General features: G+C 50.4%; 1 protein-coding gene across 10 annotated transcripts in view; it reads right to left on the reverse strand.

The window, feature by feature from the left end:
• DOP1B (DOP1 leucine zipper like protein B) overlaps nucleotides 1-12,912 on the reverse strand; it is a 108,905-nt gene that overhangs the window by 65,452 nt on the left and 30,541 nt on the right. For 9 of the 10 annotated variants that reach the window (XR_003792320.1, XR_003792321.1, XR_003792322.1 and 6 more), the window contains exons 3-8: nucleotides 11,307-11,488; nucleotides 10,757-10,927; nucleotides 4,956-5,145; nucleotides 3,111-3,209; nucleotides 2,641-2,764; nucleotides 595-704 (exon numbers count right to left, since the gene is read on the reverse strand). Coding sequence is in view for 6 of the 10 variants with exons in the window: in XM_029214252.1 (XP_029070085.1) it covers nucleotides 595-704; nucleotides 2,641-2,764; nucleotides 3,111-3,209; nucleotides 4,956-5,145; nucleotides 10,757-10,927; nucleotides 11,307-11,488 (876 nt within the window). In the remaining 4 variants the exon portion in view is untranslated. Of the gene's footprint in view, nucleotides 1-594; nucleotides 705-2,640; nucleotides 2,765-3,110; nucleotides 3,210-4,955; nucleotides 5,146-10,167; nucleotides 10,391-10,756; nucleotides 10,928-11,306; nucleotides 11,489-12,912 lie in introns of those variants that run through there. The other variant, XM_029214253.1, reaches the window with a different exon arrangement.

The following is a 12,912-nucleotide window of genomic DNA, read 5'->3' on the forward strand; positions in this document are numbered from 1 at the left end:
CATATTAGGGTATTATATAAAGTACAGTATGACTTTATTGGTTGTTCTAGTTGTTAAATGCTCTGGGATAGAAGTAAAAGCAGTCATGCAGCACGAGGTTACTACAGTTGGCCCTCCATATCGTGGGTTCTGCAGATTGAAAATATTCTGGAAAAAAAACTCCAGAAAGTTCCCAAAAGCAAAACTTGAATTTGTCGTGCACTGGCAACTACTTATACAGCATTTACACTGTATTCTACAACTATTTACAAAGCATTTACATCGTAAGTAATCTAGAGATGGCATCATAGGTAATCTAGAGACGGGTAAGGTATGAGGATGGGTATAGGTTATATGCAAATACCAGGCCAAGTTATAAATATGAGGGACTGGAGCATCTGTTGATTTTGGTATCCATGGGGGTGGGGTGGGGTAGGGGGATGCAGGAATTAATCTCCTGCAGATTCCAAGGGACAACCATACACGAGACTTTCCCAACCGTGTACTAAGGAACAGCCCCCCTGTCTATTTCTGAGGTCCCACAAGGAACTCCACTGAAGAACCATGGTCAGGAATGCCCTAATTGGGATCTACTTTCCAAAAATGCTCCTTTACCTCAACTAAAAGATCCTTGGAATATTTCTCAAAAAAATACGAGGACTGGTCTTCATAAGAATTTGAGATTTCCGATTCCGGCACAATGGTATTTCCTTTAATATCTGAACCTATAAAAGAACAAGCACCATGAGCTGTAAAGAAATCTATACATTTAAAGTACATCTTATTGTGCAAAGGTCTCATGCTCTGACATTTTTGTTTGTTTGGTTTTTGGGTTTTTTGGGGGTTTTGTTGCGGTACGCGGGCCTCTCTCTCTTGTGGCCTCTCTCGCTGCGGAGCACAGGCTCCGGACACGCAGGCTCAGCGGCCATGGCTCACGGGCCCAGCCACTCCACGGCATGTGGGATCTTCCCGGACCGGGGCACAAACCCATGTCCCCCGCATTGGCAGGCGGACTCTCAACCACTGCGCCACCAGGTAAGCCCCTATTGGTTTTGTTTTGTTTGGTTCGTTGTTTTTTTTTTTTTTGCTCTGACATTATTAAAAATAGAATTCCTCCAACAGAAAACCAAAATCAGATCCAGCAAAACCGAGACCTATTTTCTCCTGACAGTGGTGGGCCAGGGATCAGACAGGCAGAACTCCATCTCAACGGGCATCAATTTAGTTTACCCCAAGAATTCATCCTGAGTGTCTTTGACAAGTATGGTTATAAGGATCTAATGGAATGAGTGTCATTTTTAAAAACCAGTATTTATTTGTATGGCACTACGTAAAAATCAAGGTATTCTCAACTACATGCCCTCATTTTGAGCCTTGGTTAAGTCTCTAAGGTCCTCAGGGCAAGGAACAGCATCTTTCTAAGCAGAGAGTCTGGACTCCTGGGGTCGTGGCTAAGCAAGTCGGAGCCGGTCCTGTCTACATACAGTGTGCCAAGCCCCACTGGAAGGCAGCCATGCATTTAACAAAATCATCCTTTTAACAAAAATGCTCAAAGAGCCTGTGAATATCCTTCTGGAAACGCTTCATAAGCTTCTGTGCTATGACTTCTGGAAGTTTTACAACTAGGGGAAGAAAAGGTTAAGAGGACTTCCTGATATTGGTATGAGAAGATCTATGAGGGTTGGAGAAAAAAAAAAAGCTGAGAAGCAGAGGATTTTTAGGGCAGAAAAATACTCTGTGTGACACTATAACGGTAGACGCATGTCATTATACCTTTGTCTAAACCCACAGAATGCACAGCACCACGTGTGAAGCCCTGTGTAAACAGCCGGCTGTGGGTGATGATAAGGTGTCAGTGTAGGTTCCTCGACTGTAATAAACGTGCCACTCCAGTGAGTGATGCCGGCGATAGGGTAGGCCGTGCTTGGCGGGGAGAAGGGAGGAGGTGGGAACTCTCTGGACCTTCCTCTTAGTTTTGCTGTGACCCTAAAACTGCACTAAAAACATAAAGTCTTTCTAAAAAAAAAAGCTACGGAGTTTTTTCACAATCGCTCTGTAAACCACCTTCTCTTAGGTACACGGACTTGGGAATTTTAGGCCCTGTGATCTCCTGGACTTGTCCCCCTGAAGCCTTCCATCCAACCAACAGTCAACGGCTCTTTTCCTACAGGTCTGCAGTCTGTTCACAAGAACACATGCTCACAGAAACATGAACCAGGGTTCTCATGCTCTTCCAAAGTCATCCAAATATCTCCCCAAACGTGTCAATGCCACAAACGTTCCCATCCAGACAAAACTTTCTTTTATATATATTCCATGTTTCTGGGTTTTCTCACACACAGTCTTATCCCATGAAACTCCTACTTGAATAAGGCTTAGCAACCATTATTTTGTCATCTTTCAAGCTTCTTAAAATGGAATTCCGTTAACATTTTAAAAATCCCATTACTTCTGTTTTTTTATGTAACAGTTGCAAAATAACCAAAACTGTGGGGCAGGCAGCAGAACTCAGCTGACCAGTGCCAATTCAGTCACCGCGTTATCTTTCCACACTTTGTGATTCAGAAATGGATCAACAAGATTGCGACTTTATTCCAAAAATCAGCACTCAAAGGTGTCACCTTAACTCTGACTTTTCAACTCCCACATATTACTCAGTACCTAGTAACCACGCGTAAAGCCTTCTGTTCAGAGACATATCTCTTCTCAGGAGGGTCTGGGTGGCGGCCGAGAGGATGTGCACCATGTCGGATCTGAGCAGGGGGATGGCTCTCTCGTTGGAATCCTATGAGGAGGAAAGAGAAAACTATACTGCAAGGAGATGACATAGTAAATTGCCTTTCTGACATGTGACCCCTCCTTACCAGTCTACAAAAGCTTTATCTTAAAGAGGTGGTTCTCAAAAGGGGTTGGTTTTTCACACACTGCCCAGGGAAAGAGGCTATTCAATTTTCGCTATGGAAACACCACCCTCACAGCAATGACCGAGGACCCTGAATGGCTGAAAGCGAAGAGTGGTCACTGAGTGGCTGCCCTCCCCTCCAGACGAGACGGCTCGGACCTCTCCCGTCTACCCCACGGCCTCAGGAAAGACCAGCGACTCCCCTCGAAGAACACAAACGGCTTTTTACCAGACAGGTATAAAATGGGAAGAAGAACAGGACAATCTCCAGGTTATTTCTTTGCACCAGCACGTTTGAGTCCAGCAGGGATGCACATAAGGACTTTACCTACAAAAGACAGAAAGCCACGAACATTTCATGCCCGAGACACTGGACATCGTTTGCAGGCTACTCTTTATAGTCATAAAAATGAAAAAAATTTTTCCTGGGAATCTTGAAACCACCGTGTTATATCGTGTGGAACAGAATAATAAGATCTAAATATGGGAAACTTGGTTCTAGCTCCAGACGCTAGGGGGCGCTGTGTGACATCGGGAAGACCTTCAGCTGCAGCCCTCACTGTTCAATCTCAGAGACGGAGGGGTCTGGACCAGATCGTCAGATTCTAAGACCTCAAATTCTATAATCCCAGAAACAAATACATTTAGGTTCCAACAGGAACTTTCAGCTACACTAAAACTCCAAAGACAGTCAGTCAAATGGACTCCAAACCAATTAAGCAGACATTTTGGGTGTCTTTTCTGAGCATAGATAGATGTAATACAGCTGCATAATAGATAAGAGCCATAAGACAAGTGGTAACAAAAAGCTATGAGAACCAGGAAGAAGAGAGGGAGAGATCTTTCAACTGGGGAGAACAGTGAAGCTTTGGGGGTGAGCTGAGTTTTTCGTAATACAGGCAGGAGATTCGGTGAGACGGGGGAGAGGAGGGACAGGCCGTGAGAGCAGGACGAGGGGCTGGCTGGAGCAAAGACAGCATCACAGACGTGCCAGGCCAGGCAGCCAGCTCTGGGAGTGTAATGGGCCTGAAGTGGAGAGTGAGGCATCTGGTGAGCTGGGAGCGGACTGTTAGAATACTCTTGAGGATGGATTTTATCTCCAGGAAACAGGTATTTTGCAAGCACAGTACAGATCTGAACAAAGCTATGTTTCAACAAAGTGAATCTCTTAGCAACCAAAAAAGAACTGGATGGGGAGAAACCGGTTAGAAAATTACATGATGGTCCAGGAACGAGACCTAAGAAGCTGAGGCAGGGCAGTGAAAACGGAGAAAGAAACAAAGTGGTACTGACAGGGCAGGGAAGAAGGGAACGTGACTATTGAGGGTCTCCTCTGCCCTAAGCAGAGGTCCTTTTCATCACTCTTTTCCTCTGAGAGCCCCGTGAGGAAGCTCTATTATTCCCACTTTGCAAAGAGGAACGGACTCAGAGGGGTAAGTAATCGGTGCAACTTTGTTAATGACGGATTCAGTTTCTGAACATTTTAACGTCAAAGCCTTGGGTCCACCACTAGGTGGTGAGAGACTGCAGGCCATTAAACAAATGCTAAGTTTGGGGAAAAGAGATAAAGATCTGGGAAGTTCCCATTCTTCAAGGTCATGAGAAGGCAGGTCGCTGCCAGGGAAGAGGGGCCTGGGCACGGACAACCTAGGTGTGAAAGCAGCCAGTGGCGAGGAGGTTGGCAGGGATGACGGCAGCAGCTGGAGCGAGCCTACTGTGCGGGCAGTGGGCGGCGTGACAGGGGCAGGGGAAGAAAACGAGGCTGTGGCTCAACAGCGGACCCCAGCCAGGCTCCGCGGAGCGCTGTCGACGGCCACCCGTAACGTGGAAGCTGTGGGGTCTCCCGGAGGGCCCTCCTCGCGTGAATACACAAACGTGACGCAGGTGTTAGAAGCCAACGCCGCCATCGCAGCTTAAGCAGGGATGCTGCCTCCTCGCCTGCCCAACCTCAGAGCGCCTCTGCTTCCCGCTGCCCCGCCCCTCCCCCTCCCCTCCCCCCCGCCCCGTGGCCCTGGTGACACCTGTGCCGGGGAGCCAGCCAGCCACGCCACGCCGCCGGGAGCACGGCACCCACCGTGAGCTGGTAGTCGGTCCCCAGCATGTACTTCTGCTCCGTGCCGGGCGAGCCCCGGCTGATGTGGCCCACCACAAAGAGCGAGGCGGGCAGGCGGATGGACGGGCTCGCCAGGACGCTCCCCCAGAGGGCGGCGTAGAAGACCTCCCTGCCCACCACCAGGGACAGCCTCAGGAGCAGCGCGTCCGTCCTGTGGGCGGGAGATCATAGAATTAGGGCGCATCCCTCGGGCTCTCACGGGCGCGGCTCTCTCTCCCTGGCCGGGAAGCACCATCTTCCTCATTTTGAGATGCTGCCATCTCTCGCCCTTCTGTGTTTGTCCACCTGCTGGCTGTCACTGAAACTGAATTTGCTAAAACAAACATGTCACCGAGGGGTGCGGCTTCTTGGCCAGGAGGCAGCATCTGACCTGTTGTGTCACCCTGTGGCAGAGATCCGTCTCCGCCTCCGGCCTTGCTGCGGATGCCGTGGCGCTTACATGGTGCTTACAGGTTCCACTGCCCAAAGTGGATGAGCAGATCAGACACTCTGTATAAAAGTAGGAGGAGTCATTTAAAAAAAAACAAAGGCTGGGCTTCCCTGGTGGTGCAGTGGTTGAGAGTCCGCCTGCCGATGCAGGGGACACGGGTTCGTGCCCCGGTCCGGGAAGATCCCACATGCTGCGGAGCGGCTGGGCCCGTGAGCCATGGCCGCTGACCTTGCGCGTCCGGAGCCCGTGCTCCGCAACGGGAGAGACCACAACAGTGAGAGGCCCGCGTACCGCAAAACAACAAACAAACAAATAAAAAACAAAAAAAACCCAAAGGCTAATGTGACCGATTGAAGACCTAAGTAATGATAAAGACACCCCCGACCTGAGCACAGCCAAAAATGTGCCCAGTGACACCGGATTTTAGAAACACTGGGGACAACATTCCCCTGGGCCTCCTGCCGCACGGCACATTCCAGAAGGTCTGGAGCCGACTTCCCATCACTCTGCCCACAGCACCTCCATACACCGGCTCCCACTCCAGGAAGCCCTCCTGCGGACGACCAACATTTATTCGCCTCTTTATCTTTATCCAGGTCTCCCATGACACGACGTCAGCGATTTCACGGCCGTCCTCACAGAAGCAGCAGCATCAGTGGGTGCGGGCTTGTTTTTCCACTGACACTGACTGAGGCCTGGCCCTTCTCCACTCGGGGTGCACCTGCAGCTGACGGGGCACCTTCCCGCCGACTGCGAACACAAAGCTTGCAGGCCGGGTGACAGCATCTATCGATACGACAGCGGAGGCAAACTCCCACAAAGGGATTTCACTTGCACAGAAGTGAAACCTCTGTGCATTTCAGCTCTCAGCTATGGTAGGGAAAAGGGATGCAAATGTTGTGAAAATACCTGAGAGTCTCTGAGCAAAAACTCAGCACAGGAAAACAGCTGATACTGAGGCCACACAGCCACCGTCACCACTAAGTCTGCTCTGCTGGCTGACACCCCCCAATGCCCAGATGAGCGTCTGACACACACCTGAAAAAACTGTCAGATGAATGCCACTCTTTCCCTTTTACTATACGCCAAACTGTTTTCAGCTTACTTTTTAATAACCACTTCCGTGTATATTAAAACATTTCATACAAAAAATGCCTACTTCCTTTTGATATTAAAAATACATTTTGTTCCCCTTAAACCTAGTCTCCTTAAGCCTTCTTTTTGACTCATAAAATATTTGTAGCAAAAGATACAGAGAAAACAACAAAATGAAGAAGCACAAGTAACACCCAAATGTTTACAAGGACACAGAATGGTTTAGTGGCTAAAGGTACCGATGGGTCTTCTATCAAGGCTGAGCAAACAAATAGAGCTTATCGTTGCCCAGCTCTGAAAACAACCAAACAAAGGCCCTAATTTGGGGCAGAAGCGCCGTTCAGCAGTTGCGGTTACAGTAAGTCGGGCAGATGGGTCACTGTGTCCTCTGGACAGACAGCATGGTCCTGAGCTAGGGAGAGGTTCCCACAGCAACAGATTAATTTAGGAAGCCCCCGGAGTGCTCCTCTCTCCAGGATCCCAGAAGACCACCGCTTAGCTAAAACCCAACGCAAACACTACAATGCACGCACTACTATTACATCCCCTTTGACTAGGACAGCATATCCCCAAAGTACGTTCCACGGAACACTGGCCACTTGGGCGGTTCCACAGTAGAGAGGTTCCACTGTCCGACAGCCTGGGGAATGCCACTTATGCTATCCTTTCTTCAATATTTACAGAACACTGGCTAGTTTTCTTTATTAAAGAAACATAGCTTTATATATAAATATAAAGATTCCCATTTTATTCTAAAAATTAATGAATATTAAAAATTGAAATGATGCTACAGGTCTGAAAATGGCAATGATGACAGGACTTTGCTATGGAGAGCAAAGTAAAGAGCAAGATAAATGGGGTTAAAAACTAAGTAACTTTCTACTAAATAAGAATTATTCGTAGCACCTCAGTTGTGAAGTTCCAAAATAAGTGTGCAGTTTAGTGTCCAGAATGGTAATCTTTTCTATTTAAAACCAACAATCAACAAAACAAAACACACACACCAACCCCCAATTCCTACTCCTCCCGTCCTTCCTCAGCCACCCTGGCTGCTGCTTTCGTGCCCCCTGCAAACACGAGCCCATTCTAACGACACCGACACGCTCTCCTCTACTCAACTGATAGCAGGTGAGGGACACAGGCCGTGCGCCGTGAGCCCCAGGCGCTGCACGACTCTGGCCTTGCGGTCACTTGCCGAATGGACCCTCGTGGAAAGCTGAGCTGTCACAAGACCGAACAGCGCGGGGTGTGACCATCTGAACAAGCAGGGCAGTGACAGCAGCGCTCTGCACCACCATAGTCGGATATATGTCAAAGAAGGGGGGGAAAGCTCTAGACCCAGCAGAGCTCATCATCATGGTGCCTGGAATCGGCCAAAAGAAAGGTCAATAAATATTTTTCAACTACTATCTAAATCGGGCTTTCTCAACCTCTACCCTGTGGCCCCCTGGGGCTGGACGCTCCTGTGCTGTGGAGGCAGTCGTGTGCACTGTGGGAAGTTCAGCTGCACCCCTTGCCTCCACCCGCTAGATGCCAGTAGCACCCTCCCCGCCCCAGGTGTAACAACCAGAAGTGTCCCCAGATATTGCCAAGTGTCCCCTGGGGGACAGAAACCAGCCCGGGCTGAGAGCCACTGATTTAAAGGCACATCTCTGGGGAGCCGGGTTTTGCCTGCTTTCCAACCATTGGAAACCTCCACCTCTCCTCCGTCTTCTCAGAACAGGAGTGGAGAATTCTCCCGCCCCCAATACCACTAATCCTGTTTTCTCCATACAGCAAAACACAGCAAACTGTGTGGCTGCTTCTTGGGCACTTTAAGAAAGGAATTCTGGCCAGGAGTGATCTGCAGACATCAAAGGGTTATTAGAAAGCAAGGGGGAATAACGAGTCCTAACACTGGCCAAAATTTCCATTCCCTTATGGTTCACTGACAGGAACAGACCAGGAACTGTCCCCGCCTCCACAAGACCCCTGAGTCACCCGTCCTCACCAGCCCCAAACTCACTCACTCACCCCTTAGTCTTTTCCACCGCCTTGGACATCGCGACCCCCCCCACACCCAGATCCCCCCCACTTCCTGTCTCTGCAGAGTATTTGCTGGGGTCGAGGGTGTCTGACTCAATTCCTATGCACGTTGGGGAAGAGTCATTGCTGAACTCTCTCAAACTGACACGGATACGTGCGGTCATCCGACTGCTGTGTTCTGAGACCACACAACCCTAGACCAACCTCCACCTCGGAAGGCCAGTCACTCCTACCTCTGAGGGCTGCAGTCGCCGGGCTTGGCTTTCTGTCACACCTGCCTCTACTCAGTGGTTCACGCAGCTTCACTCAGCTCTTGGTTCAACGTCAAGAGATCACAACGTTGGGAGAAAACACCCGTGTTAAGCAACTTGCGTGACTGTGCAAATGAACATTTATCAACTAGGAGAACACATGACAACACCCCAACTACTGACATGCTCCTGGCGTGATTCACTCTTACAGATTAAAAAAACTGCAATACGCTTTGGGAGCCGACGTGTTCATCTTCAGATGATGGGAAAAAAGCATTTATATACACACATCTGTTAGGAAAACGTGAATGGGTCAGAACTCTAGAAAGAGCCTGAGACTAAGAGTCAAGAAACAGAGTCTGGTAAAGGTCCTCTTGTTGACCCCATATGACCCTGACTGTTCCCTTACGCACACACCTACCCAGCCCCTCAGGGCATGGCTCGAGGTTTCAAACAGCAATGAGACAGGCCCTGCCTCCTAGGGAAATGGATGCTAGTGACTCAGTGCACCGCCCAGGTGGATTCCCTAAGGTTTAAAACAGCAATGAGACAGGCCCTGCCTCCTAGGGAAGTGGATGCTAGTGACTCAGTGCACCGCCGAGGTGGATTCCCCACTGGGAAGTGGATGGCCACCACCTGCTCTGTGTGAAAGCTCCCAACGGTCAAATGCACATCCAATCCCAGCACAGACGCTTGTGACTTTAATGCACCCTTGGTCACCAGCGACTGTCCCACAAACCATTCTGATTATTTGGATTGACTGTGAGATTCCACTCCACACCCCCTGCACCCTCCAGTCACTGCTGACACCAAATAGGCCAAGGTGGCACGGCCGGGGCCTCTGGCATGGGGAAAATTCGAGCAGTTTCTTGTGTAATCAAATGGAAACTTTTGCAAGCACACAGGTTTCTAAACCCCCCAGTCAGGCTGCACGTGGGCTCTGAAAGTGGGTCCTATGAACAGAAGTTAATCACTGCAGTAATCACTCAGAATAGTTAATACGCTGGAAGTGAGTTCTCACATCATGATTCTCCAGAAAAACAAGACACTCTGTATACTCAATCTGAATGGATACGGCCTCTCTCCTCTCTCCTGTTCCTAAGCAATGACCAAAACAAACAAACACCACTGCATGAACTTTTATGCATATGAGTCTGACAAATTTCTCCAAGGTGCTTCTGAAACTTGTCAAAAGCTATTCTGCTTAGCCTCACCCCTTTTTGACCTTATCCATCAATGAAACGTGGCCTTGCTTTTTCATTTGGAAGCAGCCTCGTATAACAGGAGGGAGGAGGACTTCAGAATGTGACATATGGGGAGTAGAATCCCATCTCTGCTGCCCACTGACTGCGACTCCAGGAAACTTTCTTACCTTCTGACCCTCACCTGGAAGTGAGGTAATTCCCAGGCACACACGGTATTTCGTCAGGCAGACCACCACAGAAATGTAAACATCAACCCGCCCTGCTTCATGGGTCTCTGCGCTTCTGTCCCCGTTTCCTTTTTTTAAAATTTTATTTATTTTTGGCTGCGTTGGGTCTTCGTTGCTGCGTGTAGGCTTTTCTCTAGTTGCGGCGAGCGGGGGCTACTCTTCACTGCGGTGCACGGGCTTCTCATTGCAGTGGCTTCTCTTGTTGCAGAGCACGGCTCTAGGCACACGGGCTTCAGTAGTTGTGGCATGCGGGCTCAGCAGCTGTGGCGCACGTGCTCTAGAGCGCGGGCTCAGTAGTTGTGGCGCACGGGCTCAGTTGCTCCGCGGCATGTGGGATCTTCCCAGACCAGGGTTCGAACCCGTGTCCCCTGCCTTGGCAGGCGGATTCTTAACCAGTGCACCACCAGGGAAGTCCCACTGACCCTGTTTCTTATACAGCAGTGAAATAAAATACAAACTGCATGGGCGGCCCACCTGGATGGGCGGCCCACCTGGATGGGCACAGCCGTCAGCTCCGGATGAGACCCACCTGTCGTAGATCTCCGAGCCCTCCTCCAGGCCGGGCAGCAGGCCAATGATGAAGGCCTGGAGACTTGGCAGGAGCAGCTTCTGCAGCGGGAGAAAGTACTTCTCGTACAGGCCAAGCAGAACGGGCCTCACCGACATCGCCGCATGTGCCAGAAGAGGGAACAACCCACAGCTTCGGGACAGAAAAAGGGAGAGGAGGGAAAATGAGACACCTGCTCAGAAGCCCCAAGCGACTGGTCAGCCCAAGGGGGTTTTCAAAAGCAGCCAGCCAGCCATCTACACTGGTGATGGAGATGCTCGCTTGTCAGGAGACGGTCACAATGAACTGTTGGCCCAGAGCAGGTGATAGGCAGTATGCACGTTACACTCCGACTTAGAGAAAAGTCAGGGAGGACATACTCCAGAAGGTGAGCCCTGGTGACCTCTGCGATGGCTTTATGGTGAACTGACAACCCCTCTGTATTTTTTTGTTTATCATTTTCTCAACTTGTGAACTGAAATATGGATTACTTGGGTAATAAAAAAGTAAAACGGTGGGGATGCTATCGTACCTGTATAGAAACAAATCCTTGGCCAGCCATTTGGTCCCCACAATTTTAAAGATAATTTCATAGGTTTCTAGGGCTTTTAAGTGCACACCGCTGGGCAAAGCAGGATGCAGGCACTGAGCTAATCTCTTGCTGATAATGAGCCGTCTTGGCAGCAAGGAATACCTCAGGTTACTCTGGAGAGCCTGGAAAACAAGAGGAAAAGCACATAAGGAAGAAAGCAGTGACACTGTTTGTGGAGAGGACATCTGCCGAGGCCAGGAAGACACCAGCAGGCCCCAGTGTGGCTGTAAGAGGTGGGACGTGACAGGACAGGAGGACAGAGGGACTGCGCGGGAGGGCTTGGGGAGGGGGGCCACGAGCCAGCATCAGGGACACGGGGCCGGGAAGCTGCCAGCAGTGAAGGGAAACCCTGCATCCCTTCAAAGGGACTCTGTCCCTGTCAGGCCAGTTTCTGATGGAGCCGTGTGCTTCTGTCTGGGGAAGCCTCTAGTCTACACATGAGACTAAGCAGAACACAGACCTCCTGTCCCCAAGAAAACCCTCGTTTGTGTGCCACGGAAGCTCTGGATTTCCCCATCATTATCCCAGCCTGGCTGCACAGCCAGGTGGCCCTGAGTGTCTGGGACACACCTATAGGCCATGACTCCTACGTCCTCAGCATTCAGTTCCCCAGGAGGGAGTCAGATCCCTGTTGACATGGAATGACAGTCCCCCTGAGCTGGGCCTCCTCCGGCAGGACACAGGCCTGGCCTGAGCTAGAGCATCCCTGGGCATTGGCCGCATCTGAGAAACACGGTCGGTGGATTTCTTGCTAACAGGGCACCTCCCTGTCGGGAGTAGGTCAACGCCATTCTTCATGGCATCAAGCGACCACACGCAGAGCACTGGGTGGGTCCTCACGACTCAATCTTCTATACCAAGTGTCTGTCATTACAGTGAAACAATCCATACAACTCACACAAATATTTACTGAAAGCCGACAGGGTAAAGTCCACGCTTCTTAAAAAGCTGCTCAAAGGCCTCCACGGTGCGACTCCTGCCCGATTCACCTGCTCCATGTATTAATGCTTCAGCTTCAAGCTTCCTAATAGCACAGGTCCACCTGTGGCTCCTGCCCGCCTCGTGCAGGCTCTGCCTGAACATTTTCCTCGTGGGAGACTCAGCTGTGCACCCAACTCGCCGAGGCAGAATGGTCCCCAACTCTAGGGCGGGGAACACGTTTCTTTGTGCTCCACCCGGTTCCAAGTGCACATGTCACCGACTCGCGTGCTGTGCTAATGACCGTGAGCTTCAGGGCTGAGCTCGGTGGTGAGCTACTTGGGTCCGCACCCAGGATCTTCCTCCTCTGCTGTTCTCGGCCCTCTGCACCTGCCTCCTACAAGGCAGGCATCCCGCAAGACCGTCACAGGACGTGTGTCAGAACCGCTGCCCCCGGACCATGTGGTCTTAGGGCCATGACAGCTTTCTTCCTAGGAGCGAAGAAAATGATCCCCCTCTAAAACATACACTGCTCTCTGTAACTTCTCAGGGACCCAGGCTAGGAGGGGTTTCAGCTCATGGAGGGGTCTCCGTGATCTTAGAGGCCAGGAAAGAAAACCCACTGGGC

The sequence above is a fragment of the Monodon monoceros genome, unplaced genomic scaffold (genome assembly GCF_005190385.1).
Source record: "Monodon monoceros isolate NGI ecotype Baffin Bay Population unplaced genomic scaffold, NGI_Narwhal_1 Super_Scaffold_11, whole genome shotgun sequence".
NCBI classification, from domain to species: domain Eukaryota; kingdom Metazoa; phylum Chordata; class Mammalia; order Artiodactyla; family Monodontidae; genus Monodon; species Monodon monoceros.